The sequence below is a fragment of the Elephas maximus genome, chromosome 1 (genome assembly GCF_024166365.1).
Source record: "Elephas maximus indicus isolate mEleMax1 chromosome 1, mEleMax1 primary haplotype, whole genome shotgun sequence".
NCBI lineage: Eukaryota > Metazoa > Chordata > Mammalia > Proboscidea > Elephantidae > Elephas > Elephas maximus.
The window spans coordinates 18457223-18470735 of record NC_064819.1 but is presented as its reverse complement, the minus strand read 5'-3'; the positions used below and the strand labels follow the sequence as shown (position 1 = coordinate 18470735).

The window sequence follows — 13513 nt, the reverse complement described above, 5'->3', positions numbered from 1 at the left end:
AAAAAAAAAAAAAAATCCGATTTGTATCATTGGCCAATGTCCGTGGTGTAAACCTCCCACCGTGACCAAGTTCAAGCTGCCAACATGATGTCACTGAACTTGGCTTGGGACAAGATGCCATCGATCTGTTGTCATGAGCCAGTGTGAGCTGCTCTAGCACGCCACAGGATGGTCCCCTCCTGTGAACTCTATGGTACCGTTCATAACGCTACATTGTTCTATGACGCCACGAACCTCTGATTCATCTTCATACCCCTAGTGCTTAACATCCTATATGGCATGTGCCGGGCACTGGTTTACTTTGCAGCCAAAGACGGCTTTCTGCACAACAGATAAAAGCCAACTGCCACCTTGGAGACACTCCAGACTCTGGGACCCCAAACTCTCCTCTGGGTGTCTTGGACTCTTGGTTCCCCTGCCCCAGTTGGGTCCACAACCTCAAAATTCCCTACAGGAATCGATGTAGCAGGAATCATGGTGGTCCCTGAGCTCTAATAAATAAATGTATCTGTAAAGTGTTGCTATCCTCTCTCTGTAGTATGATGGGCCGAGCTGCTTCCCTCCTTCACCTGGCAGGGCTTGGAAGAGCTTGAAAAAGCATGCTGGGAGACTGCCACCACTGGAGGTGGCGGAGAGAAGTCTGTTTCTTCAGTCATAGAGGAACTGCTACAATGGCAGGCCACTGCGGGGAGGGATGGCCCAAATCACCTTGGGCTGGAGCAGAAAGAAAGACCATATTTTCTGTGTGCTCTCAGATCCCTTCTACAAAAACAGAGAAAACATAGTCCTTGTACACTTCCTCCAGGGAAAATAAGGAACTGCCTCCTTCTCTTGCTTCCTTCCCTTCCAAGTGGCCAATTCGTCTGGAAGCTTCACTGCTTCCTGCACTGCTTCCCGCACTGGTCCCACCACTAAAAGACTCAACAGTGAGTGTGCTTGTTTATGCTGGGGGTGGGGCTGGGCTGGAGACTGCTAATACTCATCCAGAGACCAAAGAGGTCCTCAGACTCCAAGGAGAACCCCACATGCCCTGGAGAGGGGGGATCTGACAGCCCCTCAGACAGAAGGATGGGATGCCAGACCAGGACTTTGGTCATTAGCAGTGGGGAACCTCTGGCCTTGGAGAGTATTTAACTGCAGCATCTCTAATGGGAGACTGGAGGGTGAGATGCCACCTCATGCCAACTCACAAGAATAACTGACCATTAGAACAAGCTAGTTTCTCCATTCTCAGGAGAAATAACTGTATTTATAGCCTGAAAGTATGTTCCTTTTAAACATGGATGGGGCAGGACCTTGAATACCTCCTTTGACCTTCTCAGGTCAAAGGAAATAGGGCTAATTTTGGCAATCTCCCCTCCACACTTGAGTGTTAAGTTCCTCCATCACCCTTACCTTTCAAATAGCCAGCGCTCTTAATAGCTATCCCTCTGCTTTCACTGACAGTCCCACTTTCAGTGGTTTATTTCTACTCTTTTTCAGGTATACTTTCAATCTATTTCTTACCTTCACAGTGAAATGTTTCCCAGTTTAGTTAACGCTCTTTGGATTATAAGTAATAGAACTAACCTGGGGGAGAAAAGCTTTTAGTGTAAGGATACTGTTTATCTCCCAGAATCTGGAGTTGTTTGATACTTGAAAAGGGCAGAACGAGGGTCCCTTGGCAGCAGACTTTTTGAGACTTTCTCTTTGGGTCATAGCCACTAACATGGTTCCCAGCAATTCTGTCTTGGGGCCAAATTTCTAGGCATTTGCATCCTATTGGTCCACCCTGAACCATCTCCTATGGCCAGGGAACAAAAACAAGGCTGTAGAAAATACACCCCATGGGCAGGCCAGGTAGTGCTCAGAGAAAAAAAGGACAGACAACTAGCCCAGTAGGTACAGGCAGCATTATTTCAGGGGTATCTTTTTGTACCTTGGAAAGCAATCGCACTGGGTCCACTTGCAGAGCTGGCCTGATGCAGGTTTGGGAGGGGATCTGTGGGAGAAGGTTCCATTGTCGGTTTCAGAGGTAGCAGTCCATGCCTCATCCCTTACTAATGGAGATAAGAAAGGTGGCCAGAAGGGTCCTTTTCTTAGGAAAAGTTTCCAGACTGACACTGATGCAGAAGAACTATAAAAATGAAAAGTAAACAGGGCTGCCTGCACAAAAACAATACTAATATAAAACATGGCTAGGACATGAACCAGAGACCTACATCATCCTGAGACCAGAAGAACTAGTTGGTGCCCGGCCACAATCGATGACTGCCCTGACAGGGAGCACAGCAGAGGACCCCTGAGGGAGCAGGAGATCAGTGGGATGCAGACCCCAAATCCTCATAAAAAGACCATACTTAATGGTCTGACTGAGACTAGAGGAATCCCGGCGGTCATGGTCCCCAAACCTTCTGTTGGCCCAGGACAGGAACCATTCCCGAAAACAACTCATCAGACATGGAAGGGTCTGGACAGTGGGTAGGAGAGAGATGCTGATGAAGAGTGAGCTATTTGTATCAGGTGGACACTTGAGACTGTGTTGGCATCTCCTGTCTGGAGGGAGAATGGGAGGATAGAGAGAGTTGGAAGCTGGCAAAATTGTCATGAGAAACTGGAAGGGCTGACTCAGTAGGGGGAGAGCAAGTGGGAGTACAGAGTAAGGTGTATATAAACTTATATGTGACAGTTTGACCTGATTTGTAAACGTTCACCTGAAGCTCAATAAAAGTTAAAAAAAAAAAAAACATGGCTAGGAAGCCTTTATGCCCCCATACTGTGTAACACCGTTTTTCAAAGAAGAACAGGGCCAGAGCTGAGGTAGGAAAATGGTAGCCCATAGCCATTTTGTTAGGCCTGAAGTAATAAAGGAGCCAGATTTCTCCTAGGAAACAAATAGGAGGTCCAGCACCACCAGGCCACAGTCCCACAGCGCAAAACTAGCTGACAGAGTAGCTGCTACCCCTCCAGATGGGTCAGGGGCTTTCCAGCTTCTCAGAGTCCCCTAAACATTCATTGCTTCACCCCTGCAAGCATGAGTTTGAACCCCCCAGGGTAGGTGTCTAGGACCTTTGCAGCTCACTCTCCCTGCCCGTCAGAAAAGCCAGGGTATAAATTGTCTGTCACCAGCTTAAAAGCCTTTCCTGTGGCTTCAAGCTTTCTAGATTGCATGATTAACTGTGTAGGCTCATTACAATCAAAATCAACCAGGTACCTCAGATGACAGGGCATTTCTGTACAGAACAGATTTCCTAATCACGGGTTCATTAGCTGGACCATAATCTTTCTTAGTCTGTATCCCAGATACTCTAAAATGGGAACTAGGAACACAGGTAGTTTGTTCCCCGGTGGGCCATTATCCCAATGTCTGGTAGTGGTGGGTGGGTGGGAACATACGAGGTCAGGGTAAATGCTGCGTACGTGGTAATTAAGGACAGAGGCCCTGGGGTCAATTGCCAGTGTTTACGTCCCCCCTCTGTAAGGCCTTGGGCAACTTAAGTAATCACTTCCTTTTAAGAAAGTGATCGTAGGTAGTAAAGGAGGTATCTCACCCAGTGTGCAATTAGCAAGTGCCAAAACAGAGAAAGCACTCGGTATGTTAGCTATTATTACTATGAGCCTATACCCCCAGGATTCCTAATCCATCTTACCTGAGAAGCACCACACTCAGACTCATTAATCAGCTCACACATTTAATCAGAGAATTTGGCACCTGCAGGGCTGTCTTTTCATCGATGATCTTCCCCGCAAGTAGTGTTCTATCAGGGCAGAGACAACAGCATCCATCAAGAGTTCTGGTCCCGATTGCAGAGGACAAGCTCCCTTTCCGGCTGTGGTTCTGTCCACGGGTCTTTATCTCTGTCGGGCTCCAGAGTCTTTCTCCAGACTGTGCCTGAACGATCACTCGATTGCATAGCTTCAGAGAGATTGTCGGTTTGGTCTGGGTTCTCTAATGCGTATGACCTCTGTAGGCCGAGAATCGGAGTCAGGACTCGGAGCCGCGCTCAGTGCCCGCAATGACCCCGCAGCGCCGAGACCGATGTACAGCCCAGACCGAGGGCGGACGACCTCGGCCCAGCCCAGCCCGGTCTTAAGGGTCTGCGCCCGGGCCCTTCCGGCTACCTGGTGGTGACCCCGGGCGGTCCCGGAGGCCGCGGCGCAGTTCTTGTTTGAAGGCGTCTCTGAAGCGGGCAGCGCGCCGGGCCGCCTCCTTACCGCGCAGCTGGGCCTGCAACAGCGCGAAGGCCGTGAGCTGTGCCGCACGCCGGATGGGCCACGACTCCGAGAGACGCTCCACCAGCTGCGAGCTGTGCAGCAGAGCTGCAAGCAGCCGCCGAAACACCATCCTCTCCGCAGCTCCCCGGAACCCGGGGCACGTGGCTCTAGCCTTCCGGTCGGCGGCGCCCCACATCGGACCGGGTCTGCGCCCGCGCCGTCTGATGACGACACTGCCGCGCTCGGATTGGGCCCAAGCATTCCCGCTCTCTCTGCTTCCGGCGGCCGCCTCCGCGCGTTTCCGGTTCCGCCGCCGGTGTCGCCGCCGCCGTTTCATTGTTCTCGGAGTTGCGGCGTCGCCGTCCACCTCTTTGCGCTATGTCCGGTGGCCTCCTGAAGGCGCTGCGCAGTGACTCCTACGTAGAGCTGAGCCAGTACCGGGATCAGCACTTCCGGGTGAGGGAGACCGGGCCGCCCAAGGGCCGAACGCTGAGAAACGGTTTGCTCTAATCTCATTGTGTCGTCTCTCATCCTGCTCGTGTCGCGAGAAGCGAAGTGAGGCCGCAGTGCTGCCCGGGGAAGCAGGGAATGGGTACTGGGCGGGTGTTTGTATTTCACTGAAGCCAGTTCCTGTCTAAAAAGGGAGTTTGGGGCTCGCTTTCTCATTCCCTTGCAGCCCTCCGTGTACCCGGGCCAGTGCAGGAGTGTTCAGGCAGTAGTAGTGGTGACGGCGGCAGTAGTAGTAGTAGTAGTGGTAGTAGCAGCAGCCGGCAGGGGTGGTTCTCATTTTCAGGGCCTGTGCCTCGGGGAGGTGGTTTTGAGATGAGGGGCAGGGCTGTCCGTTTGCCTCCGGAGTATGTGGAGGCGCGCCTTCCTTACCCGGCTACCAGGGCTTGCTTTTCAAAATGCGATGAGAGAAACAATAGCCTTTGGCGCTTTGACCCCTTTTCTTTGCCTGTAGGAAGGTTCTACCATGTTCTGCGCTTTGGATGGGAGTTGAGCCCTGCCCGAACCCTAGGGATGGGGAGGTGGACCAGCCAAGCTGGGCACTTAGAGGATGTCTGGGTGTCAAGATCAGAGAACTGCTGAATTTTAAAAGAGGAAATTTTTAGTTTAGGCTATGTCAGGAGATTTGTGAAAGAGAAGAAGGCTGCAGAATTTAGCTGCATTCTCATTGTGGGCTTTTCGGTATTAGGAATGGCAGGTATGGGGTGCCGGGAATAATTAGGAGACGGTTTCATTAATCCAGTTATTTAGGTTTTCATTGGGTTTATTGGGTGCTGTTAGGAAACCTGCTAAGCCATAGAGAGAGAGGGGAAGTCAGTTTCTGCACTCTAAACTTTAATGAGCCTCTAGTAGGGATTGTAAATGGAAGCAAGTCATCGTAATTCAGAGCAGAAATGGTGAGCACAAACGCAGGGGTTGTGAGGATTCAGAAGAGGGATAACAATTTGTGACTGGGAAGAAAGGGGCAGAAAGGGATGAGAGAGCAGCATGGAGAATGTGTACAATGTGTTCGTAGGGCAGGGAAAAGGAACTTTTGTTTGAGGCTAAACCGACGAGGATCTTAAATTCATTCACTCAGCCAACAGTTTTTAAATTCTTACTGTGTGCGAGGGGAAACCCTGGTGGTGTAGTGGTTGAGTGCTACAGCTGCTAACCAAGAGGTTAGCAGCCGTAGTTCAAATCCGCAGTTCAAATCCGCCAGGCACTGCTTGGAAACTCTATGGGGCAGTTCTACTCTGTCCTCTAGGGTCGCTGTGAGTCGGAATCGACTTGACAGCAGTGGGTTTGGTTTTTGGTTTTATGTGCGAGGCATGATTTCACTTCTTCCACTTTTACAGTTCTTGTTACCTTAGAAAGTTCCACATCATAACCATCTTGAATTTAGACCATCCTGCAAGGTGCAGACTGAAAGGATTAGACTTTTGCTATTATTCATCTCTGCAATTTAAAGCTTAAAGTTCAGTACTGTCATGCAGAATTGCTAGTGTTCCCTGAAAGGAATCCACATTCATATCATACCTTAAGCAAGCACTTAGACCACAGTTGTCTTAAGCCACAGGCTGGCTGTTTGGACATCTCTTACGTGTATGAGAAAAGTGAAACTGCCTCCTGACCATAATTTTAACAAATCAGTAACAGCAGTAATAAAAAGTTAATCTACATTCCCTGATGTCTCATTCCAGAGCTTTGAGAACCTATCGTTAACAAAGAACGCCTGTTCCCTTGTGGATTTTCTAAAGCAGTGTGGGATTGAGGACTAGACTAGGCTTGAATTGCAGTTATAACTGCTGAGTAGCTCTGGGACTGGGACAGGTTACTGACTTTTTCCTCACGTGTAAAGTGAGGATAATAAGTTAGGACCTACCTCATACAGTTGTTTTAAGGATTAGGTGAGATGGCATACATTAAGTCTGACTTGCAGTCCCTTGATTCTCCCCACAGGTAGAAACAGTTATCAGTTCATGCTTTTAAAAAATACAATTTGGAGCATACGCTTCACACCGTCCTGCATTCCATCTGGGAGGTGTTCCCTGTCCCTGCATGGAGATGTACAGGTTTATTGGCACAGCATGGTTTTATATCAGTGTGCTGTAATTAATTTAATCAGTTTCCTTTGGATGGTTTCACTGTTTCTCTAATCTGCCACTGCTTGTGATCACACGAGACCTTTTACTTTGCACACTGTGCTGCAAAACACTCAGAGACGAATAATGCAAGGTCGTATTCTCAGAGTGAGGGAAACTGGACCACCATGACACATGCAGGGCTCCTGGGAAAGTGCTGTGGGGCTCAGTATGAGTTTACTCAGCTACCGCTTTCCAAGCTGGAATGCCACTGTTAGGTGTAAGAAGGGTCATCTTAAATCCAAACTCAGTATATGCTTCATGTTAGAGCCTTACCTGGGTCAGGAGGGCCTGAGAGCAGGTCAGCTGGTAGGCCTTCTATTAATCAAGCATCTGTCCTCCCCAGTGTGGAAGCTGGAAGAGAACGCCCACAGACGGCCACACTGGTTTCTGTGAAGTCCTCTAAGTTACCACATCTAGCCCACGATGAGCCATCTTGTTCCCAGGGGTTGTCAGGTGTTTCTGTGGAAACCCAGTTACACTTCTGTCTCTGGCTTTATCCTATCTTCCAAATTAGGAAGTCCATCAAGAATGTGAGATGGCTTTTGTTTTTAGTGATCACTACATGCTCTCCTAACTCAGAGAAAACCATATAAGCATGTAAACCATCTAAGCAATTGTTGTTTTTGAATGGTCTCTATGGGAGCATTTCAAGGAAACCCTAATCTTTGGAAACCCATTTACTTTTCAATATAAAGGATAAAAGAACCCTTCCTGATATATTGACCCAGGGTCCAGAATTTAAACTTGGGCAACTAGAGAAGGATACGGTGCTGAGGTACAGGAGAAGGCTAGTTGCCTGCAGTGTAACTTGCCAGCCTTGACCCTATGCTAAAAGCGGCCTGGACCTTGCATAAGTGCTTCGTAGAATGCAACTCCCTCCCCTCCTTTTTTTTTTTTTTTCCTAACAAGAGATTTGTGGTAGATTGGCATGAAAGAAACTGATTCCAAATCAAAATTAATGCAAGTTTTTACGATACTTAGGGCCCCTAAGCAGGAGCATTTTCAGGTTTTATTGCCTAACTTTTTCTCTATTTGAAATCCTAGGGTGACAATGAAGAACAAGAAAAATTACTGAAGAAAAGCTGTACGCTCTATGTCGGAAATCTTTCCTTTTACACCACGGAAGAACAAATCTATGAACTCTTCAGTAAAAGTGGTGACATAAAGAAAATCATTATGGGCTTGGATAAAATGAAAAAGACAGCATGTGGCTTCTGTTTTGTGGAGTATCCTTCCCGTATGCCTGATGTAGCTGCTGAATCGGGGTTCAGCCGAGTGGGTGGCTGCCTGTTTAGTGGGTTAGGTTATTAGCATCCCCATGCTTACCGCTGTCTCCTTCCCTCACCTACTTCCTACCTTCTGTCTCGTGTCCATGCTCCTAAGTTGTGAAAGCTGGTAACGTTTACATTCTCCTCTGTAACCCAGGCTTTGTTTATGGTTGACTCTTTCAAGAAGAAGGATCTTTTGAGACTGTATGCCCATGGTGTTTTAAAAAAAAAAAAGCCCCAAAAGGTAGTGAAAATAAAATCCTGGTACAACTCCAAATCCCTAAGTCTCTTCTCCGAGAGACGGCCAGTTACCAGCTTCTGGGGTGTCCTTCCAGAAATAATCTTGTGGATGGAAAAGTAGCATATTGCATGCACTGTTTTTTTCTTCCCCCTCGTACACCAATGTTAGAGATTGTTCCATGTCAACGTCTGTAGGTCTCCTTTTGTTTTTTAAATGGCTGTATAGTATTTCATTATGTAGACTTATATGGATTGAATTTATAGATGAAAACCAAAACCATATTCTATTCCTTTATTTTCTTCCCAGAAACTGTAAATATTGGGCCTCTTGGATTTATCCTTTGAGTCTTTTTACTAGTGTTTTTTGGTCATTTTGTTTTACATTCTCAGAAATTTCCCAGACCTGATCTAACGTGTCTGTTGAAAAAAAATTTTTTTTTCTGTGCTCTTAATTATGTTTCTTCAGGTCTCAGTTCTGCTTGGTTTTCTTTTTTTTTTGGGGGGGGGGGGGGGCGGTATATTTTACACTATAATTGTCCTCAAATGGCTGATTCTTGGTTTCCCGTTTGAAAATTAGGGAAGAGAGCTGACTCTGACCTGTGCAGGACTTCTCTCTCAAGTTGTTGGCTTGCCTTGGGGTGTAAGGGTTTCCCATATACTAGAATGAAAAGGGATTTTACTTTAGTCTGCTAGTGTCAAAGACACTGCCCTAGTTCCTCTGGACTGTTCATTAAGAATTGTTTTGTTTTTATTTGTTTGGGCTAAATAACTCTCTTGCTTACAGGTCGTCTTCCCACATAGAGAGACCTTGGATTAAATTCTATTTGCAGCCTTGCTTCTTACTCAACTTTGAATTAAGAGTCTCCTGGGATTGCTATCTCCTACTTCTGTAAGCCTCGTGCAGAATATTCCAAACTGTGACTTTGTTTCATCCAGTAGCTCTCTTCCATCAGCTTTGATTTTCTTTTCTGCTGATGGCCTCTTCCAGTCTCTGGGTTTATGTTCTTCCAGTCTCTGGGTTTATGTTCCTTTTTTCTGTTTTCATGGAGGTCTTGAAAAGTACAGAAATTGTGCTCAGTGTATCACGGGGAACCTGAAGCCCTATTCCCCAATTTGGGTTTTGGTATCTGATTTCTGGGCTTGGCAAGCTTCTTCCATTCTTCCTCCAGACATAAGGGACCAGATTGCCCAAGTTTTGCTTTTGCCTCTGGTTCAATAGCATAAAATGCTTCACAAGGGCCAAGGAGAACAATGGGAGGAAAAGGCTTAAGAAAATCCATGCAATAAATAATCAGTCTGAACATTTTATGATTTGTTTGTATTTACAGAGTGAAAACCAGAGTGGTTATACACTTGCCTTCTAGGTCAGAGATAAACAGTTATAATGGCCAGTGCCTGAGAGGCCGCTGTTGCCAGCTCGTTTTTGCTCACGATTTGTCTTTCCAGCTTTCATTTTAAAAATTCAGCAAAAAACTATTGAATGTCTGCTATTGCTAGGCATTATGTAGGTGCTAGATACTGAAATTTTTGCAAGTGTTTACTTCTGGAATTAAAAACAAGAAAAAAAACCTAGATCTGCATTTTCTAAACCTGGCTGATAATCATAATTGCTTACAGAGATACTTTTAAAAATACCACCTTCATGACATTTAGTAGATCTGATACAGTAGGCTTGGGAACTACTAACCTGGGTGATACTTTGAGTCTTTCCTTCTAATGAAAGGCAGTGGCCACTTTATCTGCACCGTGACCTTTTATTAAGATTGCTCTTGAATATTGTTGTTAGATGCTGTTGGGTCAGCTTTGACTCATGGTGACCTCAGTACAACATAATGAGACACTGGCCAGCCCTGTGCCATCCTCTTGATCATCCCAGTCTGGATGTCACTGTTTCCTTGGATAAGGCTGTGTGCAGTGTGGCCTCAACCGCACTGAACACATTTGCACATCAGACTATGGGAGGACTGGGACCAAATAATTGTTAACAAGACTATCCAGCAAGTCATGATCGATATAAACTGAGCCCCACTGCTGTCAAGCCCATTCCGACTCATGGCGACCGTAAAGAACACAGCTGAAATGCCCCATCGAATTTCCAAGGCTGTAAATCTTTACAGAAGCAGACCACCACATCCTTCTCCCATAGAGCAGCTGGTGGGTTTGGACCGACCTTTAGGTTAGCAGTTGAGCACTTCTACCGCTGTGCCACCAGGGCTCCATATGCTCAATAAAAAAGAAAAAAAAAACATTGCCATTGAGTCAATTCCAACTCAGTGACCCTATAGGACAGTAGAACTGCCCCATAGGGTTTCTACGGAATGGCTGCTGGATTCGAACTGCCAACCTTTTAGTAGCTGAGCACTTAACCACTGTGCCACCAGGGCTCCATGATTAATACAGCCATGTATAAATTCAATATTATAAATGCCTCTGGATCTCAAGGCAGGCCTATGGAGGCCCAATTGTCTTTGGACTCCATCTGGCTGGATTTGTTTTTCGTACTTTCTTACAGCTCAGCGTCATTTCAATGTTACTGTCTTTCCAGTTACGTTTATAGTGCTCCTTAATAATTCAGATACTATTCAAGGCCAGATGCAGAAAATGCCATGCGCTACATAAACGGGACTCGCCTGGATGACCGGATCATTCGCACAGACTGGGACGCAGGCTTTAAGGAGGGCAGGCAGTATGGCCGGGGGCGCTCTGGGGGCCAGGTAAGCAGGACAGGTCTCTGGCTTAGCCCTCGTCTGGGTTTCTAGTCACACCAACCCGTGTTTTGTCACTTTGTGTTTACTCATTACAAATAACTTTGTGTCTGTAACCCTGGCTTTATGTGCATTTGAAAACCACCCATTGGGATTGATGAATTATTTTCTTAAGCCATGAAATGGTATACCCTCTACCTTCCCACAAGCAGTGATTATTGAATCTCTACCAGGGGCTAGGTATTTTTCCACCTGCAAGTGTCTAGGACAAAAGCAAAACGCATTGAAATGAGTTTCAAGTTTTCGTTTTAAAATAAAGGGCTTAATTGAAGTACATATTCTTCAGAATGTGCTATTTTTGAGCACTGGTGAATATGAGCCTACTCTTCGGTAAAAAATCATTGGGCTGTCTTGGATAATCTTGCAAGGCAGCTGAGCTTTATATCAGTTGCTCGAAAAAAGTTAAATCTGGCTGGAATGCTCACATTCTATGTCTGAAAGGCTTAACTGTGACATCTTTGTGAGAATCCTCGTTCTGACACCAGTCTTCTCTGTTCTCTAACTTGTGTCTTCAACGAAGGTACGAGATGAGTATCGGCAGGACTACGATGCTGGGAGAGGTGGCTATGGAAAACTGGCACAAAACCAGTGAGTGAGGAGAGTCCCGTTGGTGAAACTCACCCCTCTGGCCTATGGAATTTGTTGGCGAGCAGTAGCGGGAGTCTGCAAACCAGCCCGCTTTTACCAAGTTTTGATCAGTGTCTCTACTGAGTTGGATGCTTCTTCCTGGTTTCCTGTCTGAAAATTATTAAAAGACAGAATCCAAAAGAATGCCTTGCATTTTAGTCTTAAGAGTCTTGGCCACGTTTCAGGTCAGCAGGATGGTTTTCTGTTACTAGGTCAAAAATTGGGTTCCTTGGAGACAAATTACATCTATAGTTGATTCATCTGTCAGCCAAAAACATCACACTTTTTTTTAGGAAGCCTGGAAAAAATTTTAAATTTGTTTTACCATGTTTGAGCCTAAGCAGGTTTACAGTTTATATTGGGGTCTGGAATTGTTTTAAGTTTGCTTGAGTTTAAAATGGGGTTTTGCTATGTTGTATAGCGTCGCTCTAAATTAGGAATAGATTTTAAACAAATGAATGTTTTCTGTGTTAAATTCTAACCTCTGAAAGCACACTTAGAAGTCAGGGGACCTTCCTGAATAGTTGGTGCAGAAGTAAGCCTTGGGCAATCCCAGGAGACACTACCTGCTTTCACGCTGATGTGTGTGGTCCATCAAGAAATCCAGGTGCAGGACTTGAAGGATTTGTTGAACACATTTTCCAGAAGATGTAAATGTTTTACCAAAAGCTAAAGAAAGCAAGACTGTAGGTTACGAGAATCTCAGATACTCTGAGGGGGTACCTGTCACAGCGGGAAATGGGATGAAGTACCAAGGGAACACGAGTGAAATGAAAACAATGCCTCGAAAATATGCAGGCTGCTGTCAGGGCCATCAGCTTTATAATTCTCATTTTCAGAGTCATCTTGGGAATGGAGTAGGTTTAAAGAAGTACTTGAAGATCAAGAAGATGCTTAACAAAAACAAGCAGACAAGCTTCCCGCAGGAAATATCCGTTTGAACCAATTCTCACTGAAGTCTTTTGTTTCCATGGCGAGTTGTCCTGAGGTGCAGAGCCTTAAGCTGATGGTCTCTACAGAGATGGGAGTCTAGAGAATTTATTCTGCATTTGTAAGGCAAGAGGTGATTAATACTCCATACGAGCTGTTTAATGCTAGTCCAGTATAATTTTCCCTGATAAACAAGTGAAGTTTTTTTCATCTGGCAACAAAGTATCTTCTAACTTGCAGTGGTTTTTGAAAGTTGGGGCTGAGAGTACCTTAATGTGAATATCTTTCATGTTATAGTAAGTAACTAGGTTTTCTCATTAAATTCAGATTGGTTATTTGAATTTTTAAGAGTTGTAACTAGTTGTAAGAGCTTAAGAAGAAACTTAAGGATATGCTACTCATTTTTCTAGTTTCTTTCTACGCTGTAGTTTCAGCTAATATATTTTATATTCTTTTGTAGTAAAACGTAACTCAGATCTCTGCCCGCCTTAAAACCACAAACAGTGGTTCGTATTTGAATTGTCTCTTCTGTGACAGGTCACCTTTCAATAAAGTTGGACCAACTTATCGTTGTGTCTGTTTATTTATAAAGCGGGCTGTTGAAGCTCCCTTAGTCTGCAATGTCTGTGAATAAGCTCTGGGAGAAATCTGAACATTGTGCACAATTTGCATGTCCGTTTTAATTTGACAATTCGAGCTAGCTATGGCTTCATAAAAAGAGCCCTGGTGGCGCAGTGGTTAGGAGCTCGGCTGCTAACGAAAAGGTCCGCAGCCCCTTCTTGGAAACCCTACGGGGTGGTTCTACTCTGTCCTACAGGGTTATGCAGAGACAGCAGCTGTTCTGGTGAAAGGAAAA

At 45.7% G+C, this 13513-nt stretch overlaps 2 protein-coding genes across 3 annotated transcripts; one reads left to right on the top strand and one right to left on the bottom strand.

Moving 5' to 3' along the window:
• Positions 1-3508: 3508 nt before the first annotated feature.
• NCBP2AS2 (NCBP2 antisense 2 (head to head)) lies at positions 3509-4393 on the bottom strand. Of its 2 annotated transcripts, XM_049879741.1 has the most exons (2): positions 4102-4393; positions 3509-3944 (listed from the first exon to the last, which is right to left on the bottom strand). In XM_049879741.1, exons 1-2 carry the CDS (start codon positions 4388-4390, stop codon positions 3898-3900), a joined length of 336 nt encoding a protein of 111 aa, XP_049735698.1. In that variant the 5' UTR covers positions 4391-4393; the 3' UTR covers positions 3509-3897. The 2 variants fall into 2 exon arrangements, with proteins under 2 accessions (XP_049735698.1, XP_049735708.1); XM_049879751.1 differs by having other exon boundaries at positions 3512-4393.
• A 95-nt stretch (positions 4394-4488) lies between these two features.
• Positions 4489-13322, top strand: NCBP2 (nuclear cap binding protein subunit 2). The gene is made up of 4 exons (XM_049879734.1): positions 4489-4650; positions 7872-8053; positions 10911-11049; positions 11621-13322. The coding sequence occupies exons 1-4, from the start codon at positions 4573-4575 to the stop codon at positions 11690-11692; spliced, it is 471 nt and encodes a 156-aa protein (XP_049735691.1). The 5' UTR covers positions 4489-4572; the 3' UTR covers positions 11693-13322.
• The last annotated feature ends 191 nt before the right edge of the window (positions 13323-13513 follow it).